Genomic DNA, 24,037 nt, shown 5'->3' on the forward strand with positions numbered 1-24,037 from the left:
ATTTCTCTTGGAGAAGACTAGGCTTTTCGAAAAAAAAAAAAGGTCATGGAGACAGGGAGAATAAAGGCGACAGCGACGCGCCCAATTGCGTGGCCGAGAATAGATCCTTAGGCGATAGCAAATAGGCCTCCGATTCATCACAAGGTCCGGCCCGAGACCTAGCTAAGCCTTTGCCACGGTACTCTAAGTATCGTTCACTGTCCAATGAGATGGAGGGGAAGGCCTCTAAAACTTCAGCCCCGAAAGAAAGCCGTCTCGTCGGCTTGTGGCGTTCTGAGACATTTGGGAGGCAGATAACCACGACGTAGCTGAGTTTTGTGGCTTTTCTGGAAAGTCGCTGGTAGCCTTCTCCCCAGGGAAGGCCGAATGGAGGATTGAAAATAGTCTGAACCGAAATTTGAGGTTTTTTGGACTACCAACGCAGACAATCTGCAGCATTATTCTCATCTTGTCTGGCCAACCGGTCCTACTCATCGTAGTGGACGATCGTGCCCAGAGCTCATATCCACATAGTCCACTACAAGGGCACATGAACATCGTCGACCTTCAAAACATGACTGAAATCCATTCGACTGTGCAGTCTGGGTATGTTGACTCTGTGCCTCTGGCGGCTTAACCTTTTCCCATGCCGAAACTACATGTACTCTACTGTTGATCTGTATGTTGAAACCAAGGATGCTCCAGTGCCCCATGCGCAGTAATTCGCCTTGCCGGATCCAAGTTGGTCATCTTCGCAATCAAATCCCTGAACTCCACATCCACATAATGCCACATGGCAAAAGGCTTCCTTGGCTTGTCTGCATCAAAGTCGCCCGCGAGATCGATAAGACGCTGAAAAAACGGATTATCGTCGCCGATATGCTGAAGGAGACCCTTGAAACCAGTCTCGTCTGCAAAATACGAGATATGCCTCCGGAGTATGTGACGCCAGACATTTTCATCGCTTAGCTCGTCAGGGCTTACATGGAAGATCATGTCATTGAGCATCACGTATATCGCGACCACACCGAAGGAGAAGACATCGGATGGTGTATTCTGCCGAGCTCGAGCCCACGACTCCGGGCTTCGCCAAAATTGGTTCCCACAAAGACAGCCTTTGAGGTTCTTGCCAGGTGGAAGTAGCACGGCATCCTCTAAATCAGAGACCTGAACACTCTGGATCACAATATCGTCTGTTGTAGTGTCTTTGTAGTCGATGAGGATGTTGTTGGGCTCGATGTCTATGAGACCGTTGGGTTTAGTAACTCGAGTGCCAGTCGCCTAAAACAAACTTACCAGTATGGATAATCCCTTTTTCATGAAGCTCAACCAGTCCTTCAAGAGCACTCTTAAGGATCAACTTTCTTGTCGTTTCTGTAAGAGGTTTCTGGCTAATTTGAAGGAGGTCGCCGGCGAGAAAACGGTAGATGAGTAGCTCAAAAGCAGGAATGGTGTCAATTGCTGTCCGCAAGTTGGGGGACAAAGCCACAGAGCTTTGTAACTCTTGCTGGTATTCAAACTCGCCCGGTATCATGTTTTTGATGACAAAACTTTCTATACCGGTACTTGACGCATAGTTCAGCCGTCTGTCTGAATCAAGTATTCAAGTTATGTGTACGCACCTTGCCCGATAAACACACAGCAATGGGTTCCGTCGCTCGGAAAGAATCTCCTGAATGCTATATCTCTGACCTGATTGGCCATGGAGCACTTCGCCAATTAAGAAAGGCTCGGTTCTTGTCAGTGACATTCTGTCGTGGCTTGGATGGTGGCACAATCCGCGGCTTGACGGCAGTGCAACTTTGCTGTGACATGGTCGTCGAAGCGAAAGCAGTTTTTGGAAACTGATTGCTGTCCTTGATGCCATTAGGATGGCGCAATATCATCCCGCTCGAGCTACTGGTATCGTTGTTGGGGTCGCAAAGGGTGGCCTTCGGAGGCTGTGCTGTTTGCGATGTTGAGGAGCGAAGCGCACAAAGAGCGCGCGCTTATTTCGAGCGGTTATTCCATCCATTAGAGTGGCCGAGTCCGAGCTTGTGGGGTTCAGTAAAGCTTTAGCGCCCATCTCGGTGCCGTCGCTATTCAGATGGAGATGTGACTACAGTGCGCTGAGCTATGGAGGAGAATGAATGTTATGGTCGGATTTTATTTCTTCGGAATGAACACAATACATGGCAGGCATACCACAACTGCCGGCCAAATGCTATTCCTATAGTATTGAATAAATATAACAATGAACGAATTAAATACACATCATAATTATAAAGAACTTACAGTCAAAGAGATCTTATACTTGTGATCTAGTATCTATAACCAGATTTTGGGTTTATTTAACCTTATTTCCGCTTCAAGATTCTCTATTATAAGGTGGCTATGACAGTGGTGTAGTGGTGGTGGGGCCCTTCAACAGCAGCAGCAGCACATACCTACTTAGTAGGTAGTTACGTTAGCTAGACTGCACAGTCAAATTAATCGGGCTCCAAAAGTCTAAAGACTTTCTCCAAGTATTTATTCCAACTACTGGCTATTCTCTCGTCTCAATGTCTTGATCCTCAATGTTTCTATCCGTCGCCGCAAAAACGCCCTGTGGCTGTTCAGGCAGTCTGACTCTACTCTCACGTCCACGCAAAGCCCACAACAGCGCCCAAAGTATAATCTGACCAATGAGTAAAGGCAGTTGAGCTGCAAGAGTTAAGACCTTGTCCGTGTAATTCTTGATGATTTGACCGGCTGCCCAGCCTATCCACGATAAGGCCACTAGGCCCAGCGCTCCGGGCCACGTCGGCGATTGGCAGACGATGAAGGCCCAAAGAACTTGCCAGAGTGTCAGCCGAGTATTTAAAAGGTGCTCGGGGGTTTCCTTACGAGGAAGTACGGCTTCATGGATTCGCCAGAGGATCCGGAGCGTACCAGCTTCGTCGAAGCTGAAGTTGGAAACGACAACGACACTCCAGAGGCCTGATATTGCCGCAAGCGAGACAAGGACGACGACTAATCGGAGAAGTCAGCAGGAAGCTACGTTCATGTATTCCCCCCAACTCCAGCATAACCCCACTCCCACCACGCGCCGTAACGTTGCCCCAATTGGCATTTCAAGATAACGGGAAAGATCGGAGAGGGTGGAGGGAGAAATAGATAATGCACAGTGTGAAAATTTCGAGTTGAAAAAGTTTACTTACAAAGCATCGATGGCAATTTGTAGATCAAGAGGCCAGCGAGGATACTTAAAAGCACAGCGCCCGTACCGCTGACCGGGTCTTCGTGGACGACACCCCCCAGGGAGCTGAGAGATGTCGTCAGGGCAATGGCCAAGACCAGAAATGACTGTAAAGCCTTGGAGAGTGATTGCTGGCAAAGACATTAGAATATGAGAGACCACATCAGGTGAGCATCTAGCGAACCTGGTGAATCCACCGAACAGCACCTGCTTCTTTGGCATAGAACGACTCAGCAGCCGCATGCCGGGAGTAGTAGAGTTTTTGGTACGGAGTGAGCCAAGTAACGTCCTTAGGCCCCCCAAGAACATTCGAGAAGCCAAACTGTATGGTGGAATAGAGCAAGATGATGTTGGCGAAAAAGATGACGCCGTTGATGTCGAGAGCGAAGGAAATGTCATGAAAGGTGAGAGTCGGCAAATAACCAAGCAAGCTAATCAGCCCTGCACTGGCGACCTTCCAAAAGAGGAAACGCAGTGGTAACTCCTTGATTGGGTACCATGATGCCATGTACTTGATGAGCGTCAACGCGAGACAGCCCTTCAGGAGACCGTGGACCACGGAAAGTAGCATGGCAGTATCGCTACCCAACCCACCGCCTCTGGCAATTCTGACGAGGACTGTCTGACTATTAGTTTCTGACTTGAAAGGGAGAACTATGGGATGTAGGAGTACCGTTCGCTGCGAAAGTGCAGATGGAAACTTGGTTGAGTGGCAAGTACAGCAACAGGATGAAGCCTGGCACTTGACCCACGAGGAAACACACGTGAAAGATGAAGGATGCGTTCGCCTTGGTAGAATCAGTTGGGCCGAGTGTGTTCAGTCCGGCCTGCAACGGGTGAGAAATTGGTTATTTGTCCATGGCCGTAGGGGTTGACTCACAAGGCATATTGCGAAAAACAGAAACTCCGTCTTCCACGAGCGACAACCCTCAACGAGATTAGGAGTCTTCGTCACGCTGTTCTGTGCTCGTAAGAGGTCCAAATTGATACTACGGAGAGAGGATGACGATGCATCGTGCATGGTGTCAGGGGTCTGCTCGTTAAGTTGAGGGTGGGGTACCAATGACAATCGAACCTGATCAATCCGATGCAATTGCTCAAACCCCCGACGATGCACTCTCAGAACAGCTTGTCTGTGGAAGGTGTTTGTCCGCCAGTCGTATGAGCAGAGGAGCGTTCGCTGCAAACCGCCTTCAGAACCACATTCGAGTATGGCGACCGGGGGCAGACGGCAGTGGAAGTGCGTCACCGTCATCAAGTGTGTATCCACCAGAGTGAAGGCGAAACTGCCGCTTCCACATGGAGGACCGGGGGACGGTATCGATGTTTGGGGTTCTCGGAGATCACCTTCATCGCTATATTGTTGCGGGTTTGTAGAGGTGAGATTTCCGTGGTTGAAACCCCATAGGTGCTTCTCGATGCTTGCAGAGTCGACAATACCCTCTATGCCGATGAGCCGGGTTTTGATAGGCTGTTTGATCCTTCCTCGCGTCGAGATCAAAACTAACGGGAACAAGATGGCAAAGACCCCGGCCAGAGGAAGGCCATACGCATAGACTCTCCAGACTGTTATTCGCATGGCGCTCGAGGACAATATGCTGGCAAGACCAATAAAAAGAGAGAACGCCATTGGGATGGAGAAGGAAAAGAAGTAGCATGTGCCGATAAAGGTGAGATAGTGCATATTGAAGCTCCGGTCGAAACAAGGCTCTGGCTCGAGATTGTCCCAATGGATCGTCGCACCATGGACCCTGTCCAGCATGACTATGTCGGAGCCAACCACGCCAGAGATACTGACACTTGGAGAGATTTCACTGAGCCTAGCACCCCAGGTATCCTCTACCTGGTGCCATGGCGCCCCGTCTCGTGGAGAGAGGGATATCAACCTGCTCAGAAAGGCTCCACTGTCATTGGCAATGGAGAGCTTGGCAAAGGCCTGGAATCCGGAGTCTTCCTTGTTCACTGGAGGCCGATGGCGGTTAGGGAAGAGACCCATGGTCGCATAAGCGATGTCGCCCTGGCTGAATTGGTCCGTCTGACGCCTTGAGAAACAGGCGAGAGCAGCCTCGATGAGCCGGAGGTCGGTTAGGATTGCGGATCCTTCAAAGTGGTCCACGAGTTCCTTCACGGCCTCTGCGTCGTCCCACGCTCGCTCAGCAAAGTTCCGTTTGGCCACTTCTTTGGGTTCCGCGGGATCTCCAAACACGTAGAGTCGTATGCGATATTCCGCGGGGCAAAGCAGAAGTTCCGGCAGCGTCCACAGGCGGGATCCCCACTGCCGTAGCCAAGGGGTCACGTTCTCGCGCTTATACGTAGGGGGTCCAGAACTAGCAAGGATTGCTGTGACCTTGTCGTTGGCTGATGGTCCGATGGCGATGATCATGGAATGGGCCGCACGAACAATGTCGCAGATTCGGTAGACGTCCTGGCTGCTGCTCGTCGATCGTGCGATGCCGTCGTCGTTCCTGACGCACTCAAAGTCTAGCCAGAATGCCCTCTTTCCCACCCTCTTCGCGGCGTCCATGCCCCATTTGGCCAAGATCTCTCGGTCTTTTCGTGCGACTTTTTTGTTAGCGTCCCTGGTAGCTTCATCTGGGTAGTCATGCTTGTTGAGTTCCTCCTCGGTAGCCACTCTGAATTGCAGCCGTGTGTAGGAAACGAAGACGAATTCTAAATCTACGTCGTCGCCGTGCTGATCGAGGTACTCGGAAACTTTGACTGTCTCGTAAATGCCTTTCTCAAAGTCTTTAACGAAGCATAGGTACCTTGGACGAAGAGAAATTGGTGAGCTATTGACGGGCCGTAGCCCCGAAGGCGGCAGAGACCCGCTCAACCTGATGTTGTCGGTATACGGCTGTTCAGACGGCGGAGCCCCTGGTTCTTGCAAAGGACCAGGAAGCAAGGCGTCATCATGATCTACCACGAGTCGATTTGAGAACAATCTCTTCGGGGCATTGCCCACCTCCGAAAGAACGTGTACGTTGTCGTAACGTGAGTCCTTTTTGTTGCGAGCATCGATAAGCTGCTGTGCGGTCGTCCCAAAATCACCCGCCCAGGAAACCTTGATATCATGATCAGCCAGGCCCTCGGAGCGAACACGTCTCTCATACCAGCATGCAAAGTATCGGCCAAGCCATGAGCAGCTTCAGCGCTGTCAACGCCAGGGTGTGGGGGCTAATGTTGTATGTTCTTGTGCCAGGAACAAACAAAGATGAGCCGGCCCAGTAAGAAACGCGCAAAAGTGGCGAGACTCGGGACGACGGCTTTCCCAGGCGCGACCATCTCGATGTCTCGGGCAGAACCTCTGGCTCTTGGCCGCTCTGAAGCACCAGAGGAACCAAGCAGCCGTCCGATGGCCGGGCCCACCATTCGTGACTTGGGTCCGTAAAGTCGGTCTCCATTCCGTTGGGGATCTCGCGATGTCTGATGAGGCGCGGATAGGTCAAAGGCGCAACGATGTTGCACTGAATTGTAAAGAAACCTTCGCGCCAGTATGCGCTTGACGTGTAGCGAGGAACGCCTCACTTTTGTTTCTTTCGCGCGCTGAATGTCGTTGCCTGCGTGCCTGCTTACTCTGCACAGCCACTGCGGCTGAGCACTTGCAAGACCCCCTGTCACTTTTCGATGAGGTTGCACATCTCGGACGATACTAGCTGAAGTGATTGGCTGGGTTTCACTGCCAAGGAGCTGTGAAACATCCAGTGCGAAGCTGGAAGGAGGAATAATCTCAACTGTTCGTGCTTGTGCTATAGTCAAGTCTCTCTCAAATCGAGGATTCCTTTCTTGAGTTGATGGAAAATATGATTCAAGCAGGATGTCCATGGCAGCCATCCTCTTGTATATCATACTCGTCTCCGAGTTTTCTCACTTCAATCAAGTCCTGAAGCCATGCGTGTCTTCACTTGCATATCGCTCGACAGTCTCCCGGTCTGCATTGAGACCTAAGAGGAGGTCAGAGCCTGTGAAAATGCTCGCGTTGATCTTTTCCGAATGTTTGAGAATAATAATTAAGACCATCTCCCAGCCCCTTTGAGATGATGAGCAGCTTATTTGCCAAGTGTGGATCATGAATGAGATATTTCGACCGATGATAAGTCAAACCAGGATGCTCATAGGCCTTTCGCATCGCCGCAACCTTGTCTTAGATATCTAATGCGAGGGAATATTTTGAAATGATACTACAATGTCAGCCTCAACTCAGATTCCCCGAAGAGCACTGAGTTCCCCTTCAAAGTTGAAACCTATCGTAATCTCTTTGCCGGGCTACATCTTTATCTTAAGAAATTGCCTGTTCCATTTCTTCTGAGCCTCTTCTAATTCAAGGTCGCATCAGACCCGAAAGAAATTTGGCAGGCCTGGTTGCAATTGTTTCGAGCTGCCCAAGCATATTTCATCCAGTCCAGCATTTAAGACCTTCAAGAAAATCCACATGTATCTCGTACGTGAGTGTCATTTTGGCTTTTTTGCAGTTCACTGGAAAGTTAGGACTTCCTTCATCGACAACCATCTGGATTCGCTTCAACAAGTTCGTTCTGGATGCGTGGATCATTCCCATTTAAGATTTCTACTACAGGGACAAGACTTTTATATATTTTGTCTTAAATCTCCGATATTCATCTACGGATGCTCTCACCACTGCATTAAGCCATGCCGTCGAAGGACCTGGAGGACAGGTAGCTTCAGCTCTGCCTTCAAGTGTCATGGATTTAGCGCCTGAGTTGATGGAAATTTTGAAACGACTGGATGCAGTAATATAATAAGGTCATCAACGGGTGACTTTGCGGGTTGAACATGAATTTAGAATGGGGCAACATTCTAGTCATCATGACTCTCTGCGGACTGGCCTGTGTTCTTATCGTCTGAACAGCTCCATCTGTTCTTGATGGCGCCCAGGCTTATTGATAGGCTGCACCTGCACACTCATACTGTCCCAAGCCGTGACATGTTCATCACGATCCGATATCTGCAGTGTGTATCAAGTACGTGAATCACAACCTCATGTCAGATGGAGCAACAGGGAATGGTAATGCAGTTGCATCTCCGCACATCGGAGCCGAAAGTGGATCTCAGACATCCGAAGCCCCGCTTTCGCCGAGATCAGCCGCGGTCCCACTCACGCCAGAAACGGATGAGGAGGGAGCCCTGACCAAAAGCTCTGACCACCGGTGCCGATTTTGGGCTTATCTTTCAGACGTTCATTATGTATGTAATTACCCTCCTCCAGGTTCATCCTTCCAGTGACAGATCCGCATTGCCAGAAACGCAGATAGAGATAGCGTAGCGGGTCAGTTATTGCCAGAGCGATCAACGTAATTTGCAGAGCAGACGGATACACTTTCTACCAATGGCTTTCTTGGAGAGTAATGACACAACATGACTTCATCGACCCTAGCGCCCTTTTGGGAGAAGTAAGAGGCGTGGTCACTCGCACGCAATACCGCTATGGACACGACTTATCCGTACTATGTTCTAACTTCTCACCCGCCTCAGTGCTTATTCTCGAATCTCAAACCTCTTAGGGTGGAACAATAAGAAGTGGGGCAAGCCGAGACGGACCTCGGCTGAGATCCACATTTCCCACATAGTCATCTCACCGGACAACGATGGCTCCCGCTCCATTGATAAGAGAAAACGCGGGATTTGACATGAGGATTTATTATCCTCGTCCACGACTGCAGCTGCTGCAAGGCTCCAATGCGGAGGAAACTGGGGATTGACATACAAGGGGGAGAACAGTTCCATATCCTAAGGTACTTCGAGAGAGGCTGCGTGTCTCAGGTCCAGGACTCTCGGCAGCAACAACAACAACAATAACACACACACACACACATCAACGTCGGCCTCCAAGACGGCGGCCATTCTAGCCCGAGGCGATGAGATCCTGGCTCCGCTGTTATCCCCGGGGGTTAAAGCCTGAAGGACGATCACCCAGGCCTCGGCAGGTTTCCCTCACCCATTCTGCTCCGATGGCGTGCCTTGTATAACCTTGGAGAACCCACATCGCACCCCCACCAACACCAACACTAGATGGCAGACCCTTTCGCGCCGGTGGATCGGATGCGGGTTGCAACTTGCCGCCCACCCACTCCCTTCCATGGCCCAGACACCCAGAGTCCCAGACACCCAGACACCCAGACCCAGGGCCCTTTTCTCACTCGCCCCCTTTGATGGCGGCATTGCGCCGCCAGGGGGACGTTGGAAAATTGAAAGCTTGCAAAAACTTTGTTCCCCGCCCCCGGTCTTTAAGTCTTGTCTGCTCATCAGTCTCTTGAAGGATTCTTCGGCGCCGCTCATCTATAAATCCCCCCGTTGACTCATCTCGGTTCGCTTGTCAACTGCGCCTAGCCGTGACGGGATCTGCTACACCCTGGGCTAATGCCGTTAGATACTACGGTCAAGAAAAATTCTTGTTCCGAGGCTTGGCGCGCTGTTCCTGATTTACGCTCACCGTCCCATTCCCTAGAGCCGCATTCTCAGCATATCTCACTCTGTGTCAACGTGCAAGGCAACATTGCCCCCGGCGTCTAAACAGACCTGGACCAACCTCGGCTCGGCACATTGGATCGACGTGCAATGTCCGCTATACACGACTTTGGGAAAACATCCCACGCGGCGGCTGCCGACGCGGCGACCGCCACCTCAACCAGCTCCGGCCCAGACTCGCCGCCACTCCACCCGCTGAAGGGGGTCGAGTCTCGGCAGAGCCACCGGAGTCGGGCCTCATCCCACTCGTCTACTGACACCGATCCCCTCGAACCCCTCGAGCATGCCCTGACGCCCGACCTGGAGACGGAGGCCGAGCACTTCGCCAGGGAGCCCATCACGTACACCCGTACCGGTACGAGTATCGGCAGCACCGCTTCACGGCCTCCCGATTTCGAGGTCGTCTTCGAGCCGGACGACCCCGAGAATCCCAAGAACTGGCCCCTCTGGTACCGCAGCTGGACCATCTTCGTCGTCTCATTCGCTACCTGGGTTGTCGTGTTGTATAGCACGAGTTATACGGCGTCCATCCCCGGCCTCATCGAGGAGTATCACTCCACCAAAGTCGTTACGACGCTGGGTGTGACTACCTACCTTCTCGGGCTGGCTACCGGCAGTTTGATTGTTGCCCCGATGAGCGAGTTGTATGGCCGGCAATATGTGTACCTCGGATGCTTCACTGTCTCATCTCTATTGATTATACCCTGCGCACTTGCAAAGTCCTTGACGACCCTGATTGTCGTTCGCTTCTTCGGGTAAGCCTGCCGATCCCCTTCCCCCCCGAATCCTTTGAAAGCATCTGACACTGTCATGCAGCGCATTATTCGGAGCTGCGTTGATTGCCAACAGCCCAGGCACGGTGGTGGATATCTCCGATGAGGAGTATCGCGCCCTTGCCATGTCCTTCTACTCCATTGCGCCTTTGAATGGACCAGTCACCGGCCCAATTATTGGTGGCTTCGTGTACCAGTATCTAGGCTGGAGATGGGCCAACTGGATCGTTCTCATCATCGCCGGTGTGGGCATCGCACTCCTCTTCACTCTGCGTGAGACCTACGCACCGACTATTCTCCAGCGCAAGGCGGCTCGCATGCGTAAAGAAACCGACGACCCGCGCTGGTGGTGCCGCTACGATGAAAAGGTGTCCAAAATTCACCTCATCAAGCTGAACCTCAGTCGTCCCCTCATCCTGAGTCTCACAGAGCCTATTCTGTGGTTCTTCAATCTCTGGTAAGACTTTGACGTGTTGCTTTCGGCGAGATAGCCAGAGGACTAACAAAACGGCCAGGATCTCTGTCGTCTACGGCATTCTCTACCTGTGCTTCGTCGCCTACCCCATCGTCTTCTCGCAGTACCGTGGCTGGGGACCGGGCCTCTCCGGTCTCGCATTCGTCGGCATCGGCATCGGCACCATCCTCGCCATCGTCAGCGAACCCATCTTCCGACGCATCATCAACTCCCACCCCAAGGACCCCATCACCGGCCGCGTCCCCCCCGAGGCCACCGCCCGCGTCATGACCATCGGCGCCATCCTCACGCCCATCGGCCAGCTCGTCATCTCCTGGACCTGCCTCCCCGCCACGATCCACTGGGCGATCCCCATCGCCTTTGGCATCCCGTTCGGAGCGGGCAACACAATCACCTTCATCTACGGATCAAACTACCTCGCCGGCGCCTACGGCATCTACGCCGCCTCCGCCCTGGCCGGCAACGCCGTCATGCGCTCCATTTTCGGCGGCACGCTGCCGCTCGCGGGAACGCCCATGTACACGGCCATGTCGCCGCGGTGGGCGGGCACGTTGTGCGGCCTGCTCGAGCTCGCGCTCATCCCTATCCCCATCATCTTTTGGCGCTACGGCGAAAAGATTCGTGCCAAGAGTCCGGTCATCAGGCAGATGAGGGAAGACCAGGAGAAGAATGAGAGCAAACGGGCCAAGCAGCTGGCGCGTCTGGAGAGGAAAAAGGAGAGGGAGGCTGCTGCTGCTCCTGCCGGAAACAGCGAGAAGCCAACAGGCGTGTTGGCGAGCGAGGAGCAGACGGAGCCGAGAGATATCGAAAAGAATGCTTGAAGAGGTATATTATCCTCTGCCGAACCACCAAAAAAGGGGCGTGTGAGCAATGGATGACGCGTTTCCTGCGAATCGAATTAGAAAGAGGACTTATATACCCCCTCTTGTCCTCCAAAATGATATAACGTAGCATATACGGCGTTTGGAATGTGGCATCGACCCAAAGAAGGCCATTGAGCCTTTTGCTATAGAATTGTTGAGAAGCGAAGATTAGAATAGCCACATCTATAGGATCACCTTGAAAAGTAATAATTTTTCTTTCAGAATACCGTCTCCCACGGTCCCAGGTCTTTGCCAAGTTCCTTTAGCTTTTCCTGGATCCCAATCCCAGTGCCCGCGTTCCCCTCTTCTCCCGGCCCCGTAGAGTATCGCAGGCAGCCTATATCTCGGGATCCCCCTTTGCCAACGTTGGTTAGAACACCTGTATTGTGTGGTCGGTCAGTGGACACAGTCATCTCCGTGTGGAAAGGTATAAAAAAATCCACGTGGCGCGAATGGAGCAGCTGGACGACGACTCTACTCACAATCTTTCCAATTCCCAATCAGCAAATTCTCGCACCTGTTCACGCCCATGACTTCCTCACGGGTCTCCATTGGATCAAAGAGCCTCATACCATACTTGGTCCTGTCCTTGCTCGGGAAGGTGCAGCCCTCTATCCAGGATATCGTAAAATGATGCTTCGAACCATGTCCGCCTAGGCCATTGGACTTGTACTCTTTGTCGCCGGGCGACAGTCGCACCTTCTTCTCGTTCAACGCTGCGCAGATCTTCTTGGCATCAATTAGGAGTTCTGGGCCATCGATGACCTCTTTCTCGCCGCAGGAGCCCTTGGCATGACAATTCTGCTTGCCTACTTTGATCTTCATGTCCTTTATCCATTGCGTCACTATGGGATATGGCGCTTTGCTGGTGTTTTTGGTCGCCTTGGCCGCCGTGGTAGTGGAAGTCGGTTTGGACGTGGGCTTAGGCAGGGCTAGGCAATGACAGACATTGGCAGCTTGATTGCAGGCTGGTTTTTGGTCGCGCCCGCATTGGTAGTTTGGGCTATTGCAATGGCTGTCTTCGCCGCAAGCTCCCGGTTTCTGGGCCGCGGACGTCGATGAGGGGAAGACCGTGGGCACGTCCGATGGGTTGAAAGTCTCTTGGCTTGTCTTGGTTGTCTGAGGCGGACGAGAAGTTTGAGGAGTCGATGGGGATGGTGTTGGCGAAGGGGACCAGGAGGAGCTAGGCGAACTTTTGGGCGGCGGCGGAGGCGGTGTCTCTGCTAGAATCAAAGACTTACCGTTGTAGATGGTTGTCCAAGGCGCCATCCGGCTCCTGCTCTGCTCGTTGTCATGTGGCGCTCCAGCAGACACTCCGGTTTGAGTACTACATGTAGCTAAAAGCAACAAGCCCAGGAATTGAGTAAACCTAGACTTTGACGGCATAGTGTACATATGAAAAGGGGTTGATGGAAACGAAAATGCCTGACAACGCAGCAAAGCAAACCTAGAGAAGACACAGCAGGCTTTTCAATCGCCAGCAGACTTGACGAAAGGAATGACTATGACTGAAAGCGTAAGACCTGTGCTTCCAGACTTGGGTTGACATGGTACCATGCCATCCCTCCTGTATCTAATGCAAACAGATCTGTCATAGACTTTGTCGTCATTGCAATAAAAGACCTTTGACATTAGTCCACCATGCGGCCTATGGAAGCTGCAGATGACTTTGTTGGTTAGACAAACACGCAACGTCAGTTCTTTGATTGCGGCGCAGAACGTGAAGAGAGAATGCAAAAGCATGCTCATATTTGGATTTCAAGGGATGCAGGTCTCGGACAATAATGCTCCCTTTATTTCTAACATGCCGCGCGGTCAGAGCTCGTACAGTATACTTTTCCTTTCATACCTTACATTGAGGTTTCGCTTCAGTGTGCGAAACGCATCGTAGACGATCTTTAAGTAGGTAGCTAGAGCAAATCTCAATGTCATTTTTTGAATCAGATGAGCTTCGGTGTTGCTATCAGCCTCTCATGACAGCTCCAATTGTCCCTGGAAACTAATACATGGCAGAAACCACCCAGATGGCAAGAATTGGTGAGAGGAGGAAGTTGGAGAGAGAACAAAGAAGTAGTAAAGGAAATATAAGAAAAGAACGTTTGTTGAAAGTGAAAGGAATGTATGACCGGATTGCCCATCTCCCCCTGCTTTGTCATTCTATTTCACTCCCTACTTCTCTGATTGCGTACTCTTCCAGCAATTTCTTTCTTCGAGTTGCGATGGATATTTACTGAGTAGTTAATACTAAATCTACGGGTTCCCAATGCTCTCCGAGATAATCCAAGGTCTGAAATTCAAAACCCAGTAGCACCCTAAGCTGCCTTCATGACACAAACTTTCCACGGTATGGAGTTTTCTGCGCTGGTCGGTGGTATTGATGACTCTTTACTGTCTAATATGGAAGAAACCGCAACCAAGGATATTCTTGAACGAAACATGTGGCCAAGATGGTGTATTAACTACGTCAAGCAAAATCGACGCCCGCTTTACGAAGCACCCCAAGTCCTCCTGGACGAAATTCGGGGCTTCGAGGCCCAATTGAGCAGCTGCCACCATCCCCACCCAGACTATCTCGACCTCAATATGATGAGAATAAAAGAGGAAAATTGAATCCAGATAACTCCGATGAATTCGATTTCTACATCCCTTGTCGACTTGGTCACGTACAAGAGGTCGAGGTCTTCGTCGAGGAGACGTTTCCCAGCCACGCTGTCCGGCAATTCGGCCTGCAGCAAGCTTCGTTTGGCAACCAGCCTATGGTCGCCAAGCCAATTTCTCAGCCAAAAGCGTGTAGATGCTTCAAAGCGGTTGGTCTCGTTCTCCAGACGGCGTGCTTTGGCCGGGTATATCTTGAGCTTGGACGATGTAAGCGTCAGCAACGTGAAGTGGCTAGGTGACAAAGTAAAACAGACTGCTTTGGCTTTGGCTTCTGCCAGTAGAGACTGGAATTGTGTGGATCGGCTTCTCGAGAAGGGGGCTGTTCCGACTTTTTTTTTTTTTTTTTTTTTTTTTTTGGGGGTTTGGCTTTCTCTCGTGATCCGAAGAGGCTCTTAGAGCTCATGGGTCGGGCAACGCTGTCGAGCTCCAGGCATACTAAAGCCTCATCACTTACGTCTCATCAGACAGGTTAATGAAGAATGGGTTTCCGCGTCGAAAGAGCTTACTCGAGAAGTCATCTGGGTAAAGATGATGTCTAACATACTTGAAAGTTGAAAAGATGGAGAAATGGAGATGTCGACAGCCTAGGGTGACAAACACACATTCTCACACATATCGCCTGGTGTAGCTCGCCCAGTTCATCCAAAGACTGAGCGAGAATATTACGCGTTTCACTCCTGATCCACATTGATGAAAAACATCTCATTTTGCTAAACCGCGTCTCGCGAGCTGAGTACATTGTCTCTTGTCATACTACGCAAATCAAAGAAAGTCCACAACCTCGATTTCTCTTCCCACGTACGAGACGCAAAAGCAGGCGGCTGCAAGGTGAGCCAAATAGTGCTTTGATGGAGTTCAGTCCGGCCCCAGTTGGCAATGTATTCTCAGCTCAGCTTCCAAATTTTGGCCACCCCATCCATATCCATGCTCTGTCAGTCTTTCTCCCTTGTTTGTCTCATCCTGCAAAAAGAAAAGCCCTCAAGAACCCTCCACGACTGAAGCGGCGCAGCTTACTCGTCCGTGTCGAGGTAGCAGTCGCAGACCGGGTTGACAAACTTGACGCGAATGGCCTCTTCAGTGATATCCATTTCCAATTTCAGCCTTGTTGTAAATTGCGCTCTCTCGGCGAAGATGGAGATACCTTTCTTCTTGAATTGAGGCGCAAGCTTGCGAGCGATATGGCCGTGGTCTCGCTCCCATTCTGCTAGGGATGGAAACTGGTGCCCGTCGATCTCCCTGAATTCTGTATGAGAGTGAGGACGACCGTCATCAGCCTCCAATTGGACAATCGGGCCGATATTGATGATGATCTTGCGCAGGTTGGGAAGCGAAGCGAGTGTGTTGACCAAGTCTTCATGGCCCATCTCGAAGAACCTGGTCAAGGTGAAGCCGTCGAAGACCGTGATGTTCTGAACGATTTCATTACCCTTGGGTGTGGGAAGCTGGATCGCGGCCAACAGATGAGCAGCGTGGAGGCTCCAGGTGAAGCAGGTGAAGACGTCGATTTTCGGGCACACCCATCCCAAGACAGGGAATGATCCAAAACCCCTGCGAATAATCATCGGTAAACGACTGGCCATCGGCATACGGCGGAAGTGGTTGTGAACCATGCTGCGGATCTTGGCGTTGATCTGCAAGATATTGCGAATCTGACGGAATCGAGCGCGCTGCGACGTGCCATTGATATACGGGCTGTAGTTTGCGTCGTTGATAATAATCTTGGCCTCACTCTCGTAGCTGTACTCAAGAATATACGTCAGTGGCTCGACTGAATCCACTGCCTCAGCGATGAGGACTTCGATGATGTCGAGGAAAACCTCATAAGGGAGGCGGCGGGAAGGCCCAGCCAAAGTCAGATTCTTCGAATGAGACATGGCGACGCAGCTTGGGACGCGTTGTTCTGTTTTGATGATCTGCTTCGAATTATCGCCTCTCGTGCCGGTCTGAAAAGGAGATCAGCGTCGATTTTGAAGTGTTTGTCGTGCCTCGTCAACAACTTGGAAGGCAAAAGATGAGGGCGACGCGCTTGCTTTCCTTCGAGGAAACAAGCTGAAGGTCGAGTAAAATCCTCGGCCGCGATGATTGAAAGAGAGAAAAGTTTTTCTTGGCTTCGAAGAGGCCGAGAAGAAAGAGTTCTCAGAGCATCCATGGGACGGTACTAGGCGGAACTGAGTAGAACCATAAGCTTGCCCGGTGATGAAATTTATCAATGGTGGTGTGATGGCATGCCGTCAAGTCGATGAATAACAAGTTCTGATTCACGTAGATCAAACTTGTCCTGACGATATATGTTATTTGTCCGGACAAAGACCTTGTATTTACTACCTACATGTATTATCAAATAGTCCAGCAGTCAGTCCGTGTACACTTTTGACAAAGCTCAGATGCCCGAGCAACATGGCAGTTGTGATAAATCTGCCGTGCTTTTGTGAGGAGACGACAGGGTCAAAAGATCGGGAGAACATGATTACAGCGGGCGAAAAGGGAGGATGACCGCCTGTATCCTTGGTCTCTTTCATGAGATAATGAAGAAATTGAGAAGTTCCGTTTGTCTCATTGAGTCATCATTGACCGAGGATGATGCAGTCTACTCTTTCTACCTGTTTAAGGTGCCAAAGGGCACGATGTATTATGCCATTATTATATTACTTGTATTGCCTGCAATATGTTTTTGAGCGCGTAATTCAGATGCAGAGTTGGCTCTTTCGCGTTCGGACGAAATAGTTGAATTTGCCACCTCGCGGTTCTCAAGTAAAACAGATCAAGTGCGAAATGACGAGCAACTACCCAAATGTAGTCGCTGACAGACGTCTTCTCGAAATGGAGCTGGCTTATATATCCTCAATATGTTTGACAATTGACAGTTGGAGGTCTGAAGATGTAATTTCAAGGGTTCAGTATCAATTGCTGCCCAGAATTTTCGTCTTTGCGGTTGTGGCGAGAGCATTTGCATACTACATGATTTGTGGCCTTCATCACAGACTCATAGTCCATGTAATCGAAAGACCTCAAGCTGCAACACGTGTCGAAAACTTTAAAGATCAGGATTCAAGTAAATGATTTAACAAAACAATTTCCAATGATGTCAACGGCTCAACTTCTTCTAGGAATGAACAAGTAAAGCGTGAAATCTCAGAATTCCATCAGAATAAACCGAATTCAACTACTCCAAGTCCTCTGCAAGACTATTCTTGCTGCTGCATGACACTCTCCAGAGTAACGCCACGAGCATTCAAATCAGAATATAGCTGGTAGTAGCAATCGCAGCCCGGATTAACAAATTGCATGCGAACGGCTCCATCCTTTAACAGCAGTCTTGCCTTCTTGATCTGGGGCCTCCAGAATTTGCCTGTCATGATGAAACAAGGGACTTCTCGCTCTTCAGCAACCCGCAAGTGCGTTTCTAGAGCCTCTCCGTACCTAGACTTCCAGTTCTCTAGCAGCGGAAAAATCTGGGTATCTATGGGCATGTCGTGTTCATGTGAGTAGTGGAATGATACTCTCGGGTCGAGTCGAGCAAAGTTCTGTTCGGCTTTGAGCCGGATTTCTTTCAAGTTGGGAAATGACCGCAGCGCTTCGGGCGTAAAACCCGGCCGCCAGAAATCAGAAGATGGCACAAAGTCATCCAAATCCCCTTGGACCCTTCTTATGAGTCGGAAAAAGTCTTTCTCTTCGGTGCTGGGATGGAGAATTGTAGACCGAAGGTCTCGGTCTGGTGGTGTCATTTCCAGGGTCGGCATGGCTTCGAAAATGTCAACGTCCGGAAGCACACATCCAGACACCTTGTGGTCATGCCAAAGGCCTCGCATGGGTTGGTTATAAAGATAGCTCCACAAGTCAGTGGGAACGAAGACTCGTTCTACCATGCGTCTACTGGTTCTATCGATCTGGAGAAAGGTTCGGATCTGGTTCAGTCGCCACTTCTGCGTCTCGTAGCCTGGGCTGTCCACACTAATGTAGACTTGCTTATCCGGAACGTCTCGATTCCATATGATTCGGTACTGGAGTATGTAGGTCACCTTTTCATGTCTAGCCTTCTCGTAAGCCTCTGAAATCATCGCGTCTACAATGAGAAGGAAGATCTCGTAGGGTAAGTGGCCAGGATCGTTCGTAGCCCGAAGGTCTGCGTGGACTGATGGATTAGACATACAGTTTCTCTATAGGGACAAGATGCTAGGTTTCGTGGCTTTCAGTCTGCGTACAGCAGACGTTGATAGCTTTAACGTCAATTTGGACTTTTGGGTTTTCTGTTTTGTTGAATGCCTTGGGGTTCAAGAACGTTGGTGACTGTGTCGGCTAGTGAGGTGGTCTATAATGGAGGACTTCGTTTTTGACACTGAATCAAGGCGTATGCAGGTTTTATGCATCCACACCAGCTTTTCTGGTCTTTGAAAGATTGTTCCTGGCCGTTCCTGGGGTACGATTGCGCAGACAAGGCCATTCTGCGCACACTAGTCCATTCATGTCTTTTGCCACCGCGTCGGGCATGACGTTGAGCTATTGTGAAAACGCCTTTGTCATCGAGACAATAGCATTATCACTGTGTTTTCCAGAAAGAATCTTGGTACAGTTGATCAAATTAAGGGTTTTCATCTTTTTGTTCACTCATTCCCACACAACACCTAGTACAGCTGCCTCCATTCATTGAACTAATACTGGACGATGACTCGAGGGAAACTCACAAAGTGTGCTATGACTTTTTACAGTTTCAATCACCTGCATGCCCATGAGTGGATTGTTCGGAAATACTCCAGCGGGTCTAGTAATTTAACAGCGCCCGATCGAGATTCATGACTCGACCATGAGCACAACTTTGCTCCAATTTGACTGAGCGGGACACAGCTCATGACCCTAAATATAGTCTCTCCGAGCAGCCCTGATGGCTGAATTCTAAGATTCACAGCAGGAAGTGCAGACATTCTGAACCACGAGATCAGAACTTCTATGTCAGGGACGTCGGTGAGAAGTGGGAGACGTATAGGGACCAGCGAGAGGTAGCTTTATGTATTGACGAACGATCGAGTCTGCCCTGTCTAGTCTGTGCACCTGACCCCTTTTAAAAAAAGGGGGCACAGCGGTTGATCCATTAGTCATGCTGGGCACATGAAAATCTGCTCTACATGAAATGGATAGTTAAGCTGTCACGAAAGAACCACGTTAGGAAGAACGTGGTACTTAGAAATGAGACTGAATTATTTGCTTTTGAGACCGTAATTAACCGCGCTGGGCACGCTGACACATTCCAAGTAACCCTTCTAGAACCAAGCCTTCACGCCAGCTTGAATGGCCTTAAGAAGGCTGAAGTCGTACGAATCCTCGCCCAAGCTCCACACAGCGACACCACCGAGGCCGCGAGCCTTGGCAATCTCATTGAACTTGCGGGTGACAAGAGCAGGGGTGTCAAAACTCCAGAAGAAAGGCCCGGCGGCATCCCAATACCACTGGCCACCATTGACCTCGTCGGTCTTGCTGTTGGCAATGGCAGTATGGAAGGAAGAGAGAGTGGAGGTGCCGTTGCAAATACTGTAGTCAGACTGGCAGCCGTTGCCGCAGTGAGCAGCAGTGTCGCCGCAGAATCCGTACTGGGAGCAGCAGTTACCCGTGGAGCACTTGTAGAAAGTGCCAGCACCGCAGGAACCGTCCAGAGACGTGGTCAGGTTGGTGGGGGCACTCTGGAAGTTGGCAGTCTCGAAGGTGACGGTGCCGGACAGACCCGTATCGGTGCCGTCGGCGGCCTCGAGGAGCTCGGTGGGGCAGCCGAGACCCTGGGTGCAGTTGTAGCCCTTTGCGGTGGTGAACCACTTGGCGTACAGGGCGAAACCGAGGTTGATCTTGGCGGGCTCGACGCCGAGAGCGATGTAGTTGTCGATGGCTTCGAGCGAGGTCTTGACGTCGGTGTGGTGCTTGGTAATGTTGTCGCGGCGGTTCATGAAATCATAGGTCATGACGGTGAAGTGGTCAACAGCGGCGCTGATCTTGGGGGTTTGGTGCTTGGTGAAGGCAATCATGTCGCGCTCGAGGCCCGGGGCAGTGAGGGAAAGCTCCTTCTTGTGGTGCTTCAGCTGCGTCTTGATGGCAGACAAGAGCAGAGGGAAAGTGTTGATCTCTGACGTCTTCTGGCTGTTTGGCTTCTGGCGATAATCCGCTCCATTGCCTGCTGGGTACTCGTAGTCGATATCTGTGCCCAGTTGTTTAGGCTTCAATTTTCCTAGCTTTGAAGGCGGATTAAATTCTTTCTTTACTCACCGACACAGTCGTATCCAAGTTCGACCGCGGTATCTGCGACGTTCTTGGCGAAATTGTAGCGGCTCTCGTTGGTGGCAAGACCTTGACCAAACCCATCATTGTCTCCCCATCCGCCAATGGCCATGCAGACCTTGGTTCCGTTGTTGAACAAAGCACGGATCTCGTTCAGGGGCTTGAAGGGCTTATATTCACCAGCCGGCTTCGAGGCAAATAGGGACGAGTTTGCGAAAGCGGTGATTACATGGGTGACGTCTGAGATGATAGACTTGTCCGGAATTCCAGCGGTGTGGTATCTACACGGAGCTCTGTCAGGAACATGTCCAAGACATCTTTTCATAGGATCAACTTACTGGTCAAAGTACATGACATAACGAGGAGCCGCGCCGGTTCCTCCGGTGCATGTAGTGTTCGCGGAAGAAGCCTGGGCAGCCACGGCAGCCACGGAGGCCAGGCCGAGAGAACGGAACAACATTATTAGTATGCTTTGAATATAAGAAAAGAGTACGGTTGTTCAACGAGTGCTTGGAAAAGTCAGAGTAAATGAGTGATTGAAAAGGCGTAATGGCGCTTTGAAAGGAAGACCATCCGATATACGCGCGGGCAGAGGAAGATGCTGCACATTATCAAGTAGAAGTAGCTCGCCCCCTATCGGAGGGGCAGGCACCTGATCTCGTATTGGCAAAAGTTGCACGGTTGGCGGGACCCGGCGCACATTGCCGATGCCCACAAGCCGGCATTTTGAGAGAGCCAACTTCCAGGTTGGACTTTTTCTCAGAGGTTTGCAACCGTAACGAGTGCCCATTGGCAAGGTAAGTAAATTGGGGGGTAGTCGCGTCGAGTGGATCATGAGGGGCGATCATCCGCGGGTAGACGCGGTAGTGCGGCACTTTGCGGTGCCAAGTAAGAAGGCGAAGCGGGATCAGTTCCTGCGATTTGCGAGGCATCGTGGAAAGCAGTGGGGTTTCAATATATCAAGAAAGTATAAAATGGTCGTTTGGTAGAGTCGGAAATTGCGGCTGTTGCGGCTGGACTCAGGCTGTGTTGGCATGGGCTGACTCGCTGGGATGAACCCGCCCGAAATACCGTTGACTGAATCGTGCACTTTACGAAACGCTACAGCCAAGATGATTTCCTAGATGGAACAAGCTTGAGCTGAGCACAAACCTTCCGGGATCTCCGTCCGAACTTACGTATGCCTCCTGCTAGGTGGCTTATGCTTTCACCGGTCGGATGCGCTAGGGCGAGCTAGAAAAGATGTTATTCTCCGCCGAACCGCCCTTCAACGAAACTTTAAGGGATGACGGAAACTCAATATTCTCCCTTTTTTGTATCACTTTGTTCCTTCTTTGTGACTGTGAGTCAGATTGTTTGTGCGGTTGATATTCTGTATGGCCATCTCGGTCTCTCAACACCTTCTCCCATGGAAGAACCTCAGGCCGATGGCAGCGCAAAAGCTATCTTGGCCTTTCACCAGGCAAGTCTGCTTTAAGCTTTCCTGTATGCTTTGAAAGGACATTTTTTACTCGAAAGACGAGCGCGTTTCAAGTTTCATCAAGTGTGCCAGGTTGCTATAGGAGTAACATGAATGGGCATGACAACCGATATATAAACCTGGTTGCAACACGTGTTTCCATGCCCGTTTAAATAAATACTCGGCTCTGGTTTAGATGCCAAAGCGCAATTTTGCCCGACTCGATGCTGCTCCCTCCAGATTCACTGAGTGGATGGGCTATAGAAGAGTGGACCAGACAACGAATCTTTACCTAAGTATGCTCTGTGTTCTGGATTAGTTCTGTAATAGCAAAGAGTTTCTGAGAACTCCTTATAAAATTTTAATCCTTCACCTTGCTTATGTGTAAGATGCTTGCAATTCCCGGGGAGCCGTTTCCTAGTTAGCCCATTAACAGGAAGCAAACCATTACTTAAACACCATATCAGTTATTGAGACGTAGGGTTTCAGCCATTGGCGTATTACGATGACAAAAAACTCAAATCAGAAAGTCTTCGAAGTTTCGAAGTGTCGAAAGCCTCCGCACCTACTTGTATTGAGGATAAAACAAGGTGATCGGAGGTCCTCTCACATGTTGCTCTTTACTTGCCAATTATGTAGCTCCAGTTAAACCAACAAAGTATGAAATGAAGAAGAGAAGCAATCATTTTTCGCTAATCTGCCTCTCAGTATAAGGGACATCACGCGAAAGTGGTCTGGTTGGTTCAAAGCTACCTGGAACCAGCCTCTAATGTAGTCCTCCAAGCAATGATAGCGTAGCTATCTTCTTTTGCGCCTAAAGGAAGTATGTTCTACTGATGCTAGACTTAGCTACTTGTAATTTACGATCGAGAAAGTAATCACCACGTAGGTTACGATGTTGGAGGTATAACGGGAGCAAAATACTCTAGTCAGGCTTCACGTCGTCGGCGTAGAGTGAGATGTGAGGGCCAGTGTTGGTTTCCCTGCGGCGCTGGCGGCTGCCCTCCGATACATTCTAAATCTTCGACCAGATATAGGTTATTTCTGAGGCAAATAAACAGCGGACCGGGCCTTCGCCCATCACGTTCATGGTTCTTAAGATGAGGACGAGCATGGAAATGAGGGAGCGAACCCTGATTGGGAATACCGCCAATGAAAGCGAACGATGGTCAAGTTTGTCACTCATACCAGCGACCGACGAGGGAGGCGAGGGAGGAACGACATAAGGAAGCGAAATTGAGTTCACAAGAGGTCCAGAGGGCTCCCTTGGCAGCGCTTCACTCAAAGCAGTTAACTCAACTTTGGCCCTATAGTTGGCTGGTTGAGGGGCGCCGAAGGAGCCGGATTTTTTAAATGCCCCGCTTCTCCTGCTCCTTTTCGCTTCTAAAGGCCGGAGGGGTATATTATGATTATTATCTGGCCAAATTAGTCAACACAACTTAGAGCTAGTATTTGGTTGGTTGACTGACGATTGATTTGATTGGCTAGTTGATTGGTCGTCGGAGTTGCTCTGAGTGAAGCACCGCTCCTTGCAGAGAGACGCCGGAGACAGTGAAATAGGTGGGGAGTAGAAGATTATGTTGATTATTGACTTGTCTAGTCTATGTTATACTTACTCCTAAATCAACATGAGATTCTTGTGCGGCTGATCCGAATCCGATGCGTCAAATTATTTACACTGCGCTTGCGAATACTTTGACTAACCTTGGGTGTAGGACAAAGAGTCCCGTTGAAGCGCTCGTGGATATGACCATGGTTCTCGATTGATTGCTGCTTTGATTGCCATTTGGAACCAAGAAGCAATTAGCTCCAAGTTGCCATCCTGTGAACCGAATGCTTTGAGGAGGCGCTCAGAGGGGGTGGGGCTCTTTT

General features: G+C 50.5%; 7 protein-coding genes across 7 annotated transcripts; 1 reads left to right on the plus strand and 6 right to left on the minus strand.

Moving 5' to 3' along the window:
- Positions 1–645: 645 nt before the first annotated feature.
- Positions 646–1,513, minus strand: CORC01_00369 (calcium/calmodulin dependent protein kinase; the record flags this gene model as incomplete). Its single annotated transcript, XM_022612026.1, has 2 exons — positions 646–1,220; positions 1,276–1,513. The coding sequence occupies 2 exons, from the start codon at positions 1,511–1,513 to the stop codon at positions 646–648; spliced, it is 813 nt and encodes a 270-aa protein (XP_022481651.1).
- A 990-nt stretch (positions 1,514–2,503) lies between these two features.
- CORC01_00370 (uncharacterized protein) lies at positions 2,504–6,597 on the minus strand (the record flags this gene model as incomplete). The annotated part of the gene is made up of 7 exons (XM_022612027.1): positions 2,504–2,793; positions 2,890–2,970; positions 3,159–3,327; positions 3,381–3,814; positions 3,870–4,023; positions 4,077–6,257; positions 6,307–6,597. The coding sequence occupies 7 exons, from the start codon at positions 6,595–6,597 to the stop codon at positions 2,504–2,506; spliced, it is 3,600 nt and encodes a 1,199-aa protein (XP_022481652.1).
- A 3,172-nt stretch (positions 6,598–9,769) lies between these two features.
- Positions 9,770–11,748, plus strand: CORC01_00371 (major facilitator superfamily transporter; the record flags this gene model as incomplete). The annotated part of the gene is made up of 3 exons (XM_022612028.1): positions 9,770–10,434; positions 10,496–10,909; positions 10,968–11,748. 3 exons carry the CDS (start codon positions 9,770–9,772, stop codon positions 11,746–11,748), a joined length of 1,860 nt encoding a protein of 619 aa, XP_022481653.1.
- Positions 11,749–12,008: 260 nt separating this feature from the next.
- CORC01_00372 (uncharacterized protein) lies at positions 12,009–13,059 on the minus strand (the record flags this gene model as incomplete). The annotated part of the gene is made up of 2 exons (XM_022612029.1): positions 12,009–12,169; positions 12,273–13,059. The coding sequence occupies 2 exons, from the start codon at positions 13,057–13,059 to the stop codon at positions 12,009–12,011; spliced, it is 948 nt and encodes a 315-aa protein (XP_022481654.1).
- Positions 13,060–15,458: 2,399 nt separating this feature from the next.
- CORC01_00373 (uncharacterized protein) lies at positions 15,459–16,322 on the minus strand (the record flags this gene model as incomplete). Its single annotated transcript, XM_022612030.1, has 1 exon — positions 15,459–16,322. One exon carries the CDS (start codon positions 16,320–16,322, stop codon positions 15,459–15,461), a length of 864 nt encoding a protein of 287 aa, XP_022481655.1.
- A 1,311-nt stretch (positions 16,323–17,633) lies between these two features.
- CORC01_00374 (uncharacterized protein) lies at positions 17,634–18,596 on the minus strand (the record flags this gene model as incomplete). Its single annotated transcript, XM_022612031.1, has 1 exon — positions 17,634–18,596. The coding sequence occupies one exon, from the start codon at positions 18,594–18,596 to the stop codon at positions 17,634–17,636; it is 963 nt and encodes a 320-aa protein (XP_022481656.1).
- A 1,107-nt stretch (positions 18,597–19,703) lies between these two features.
- On the minus strand, positions 19,704–21,166 carry CORC01_00375 (glycosyl hydrolase family 18; the record flags this gene model as incomplete). The annotated part of the gene is made up of 3 exons (XM_022612032.1): positions 19,704–20,626; positions 20,695–20,987; positions 21,045–21,166. 3 exons carry the CDS (start codon positions 21,164–21,166, stop codon positions 19,704–19,706), a joined length of 1,338 nt encoding a protein of 445 aa, XP_022481657.1.
- Between the last annotated feature and the right edge of the window lie 2,871 nt (positions 21,167–24,037).

The sequence above is a fragment of the Colletotrichum orchidophilum genome (assembly GCF_001831195.1).
Source record: "Colletotrichum orchidophilum strain IMI 309357 chromosome Unknown Scaffold_2.1, whole genome shotgun sequence".
In the NCBI taxonomy this organism is placed as follows: Eukaryota; Fungi; Ascomycota; class Sordariomycetes; order Glomerellales; family Glomerellaceae; genus Colletotrichum; species Colletotrichum orchidophilum.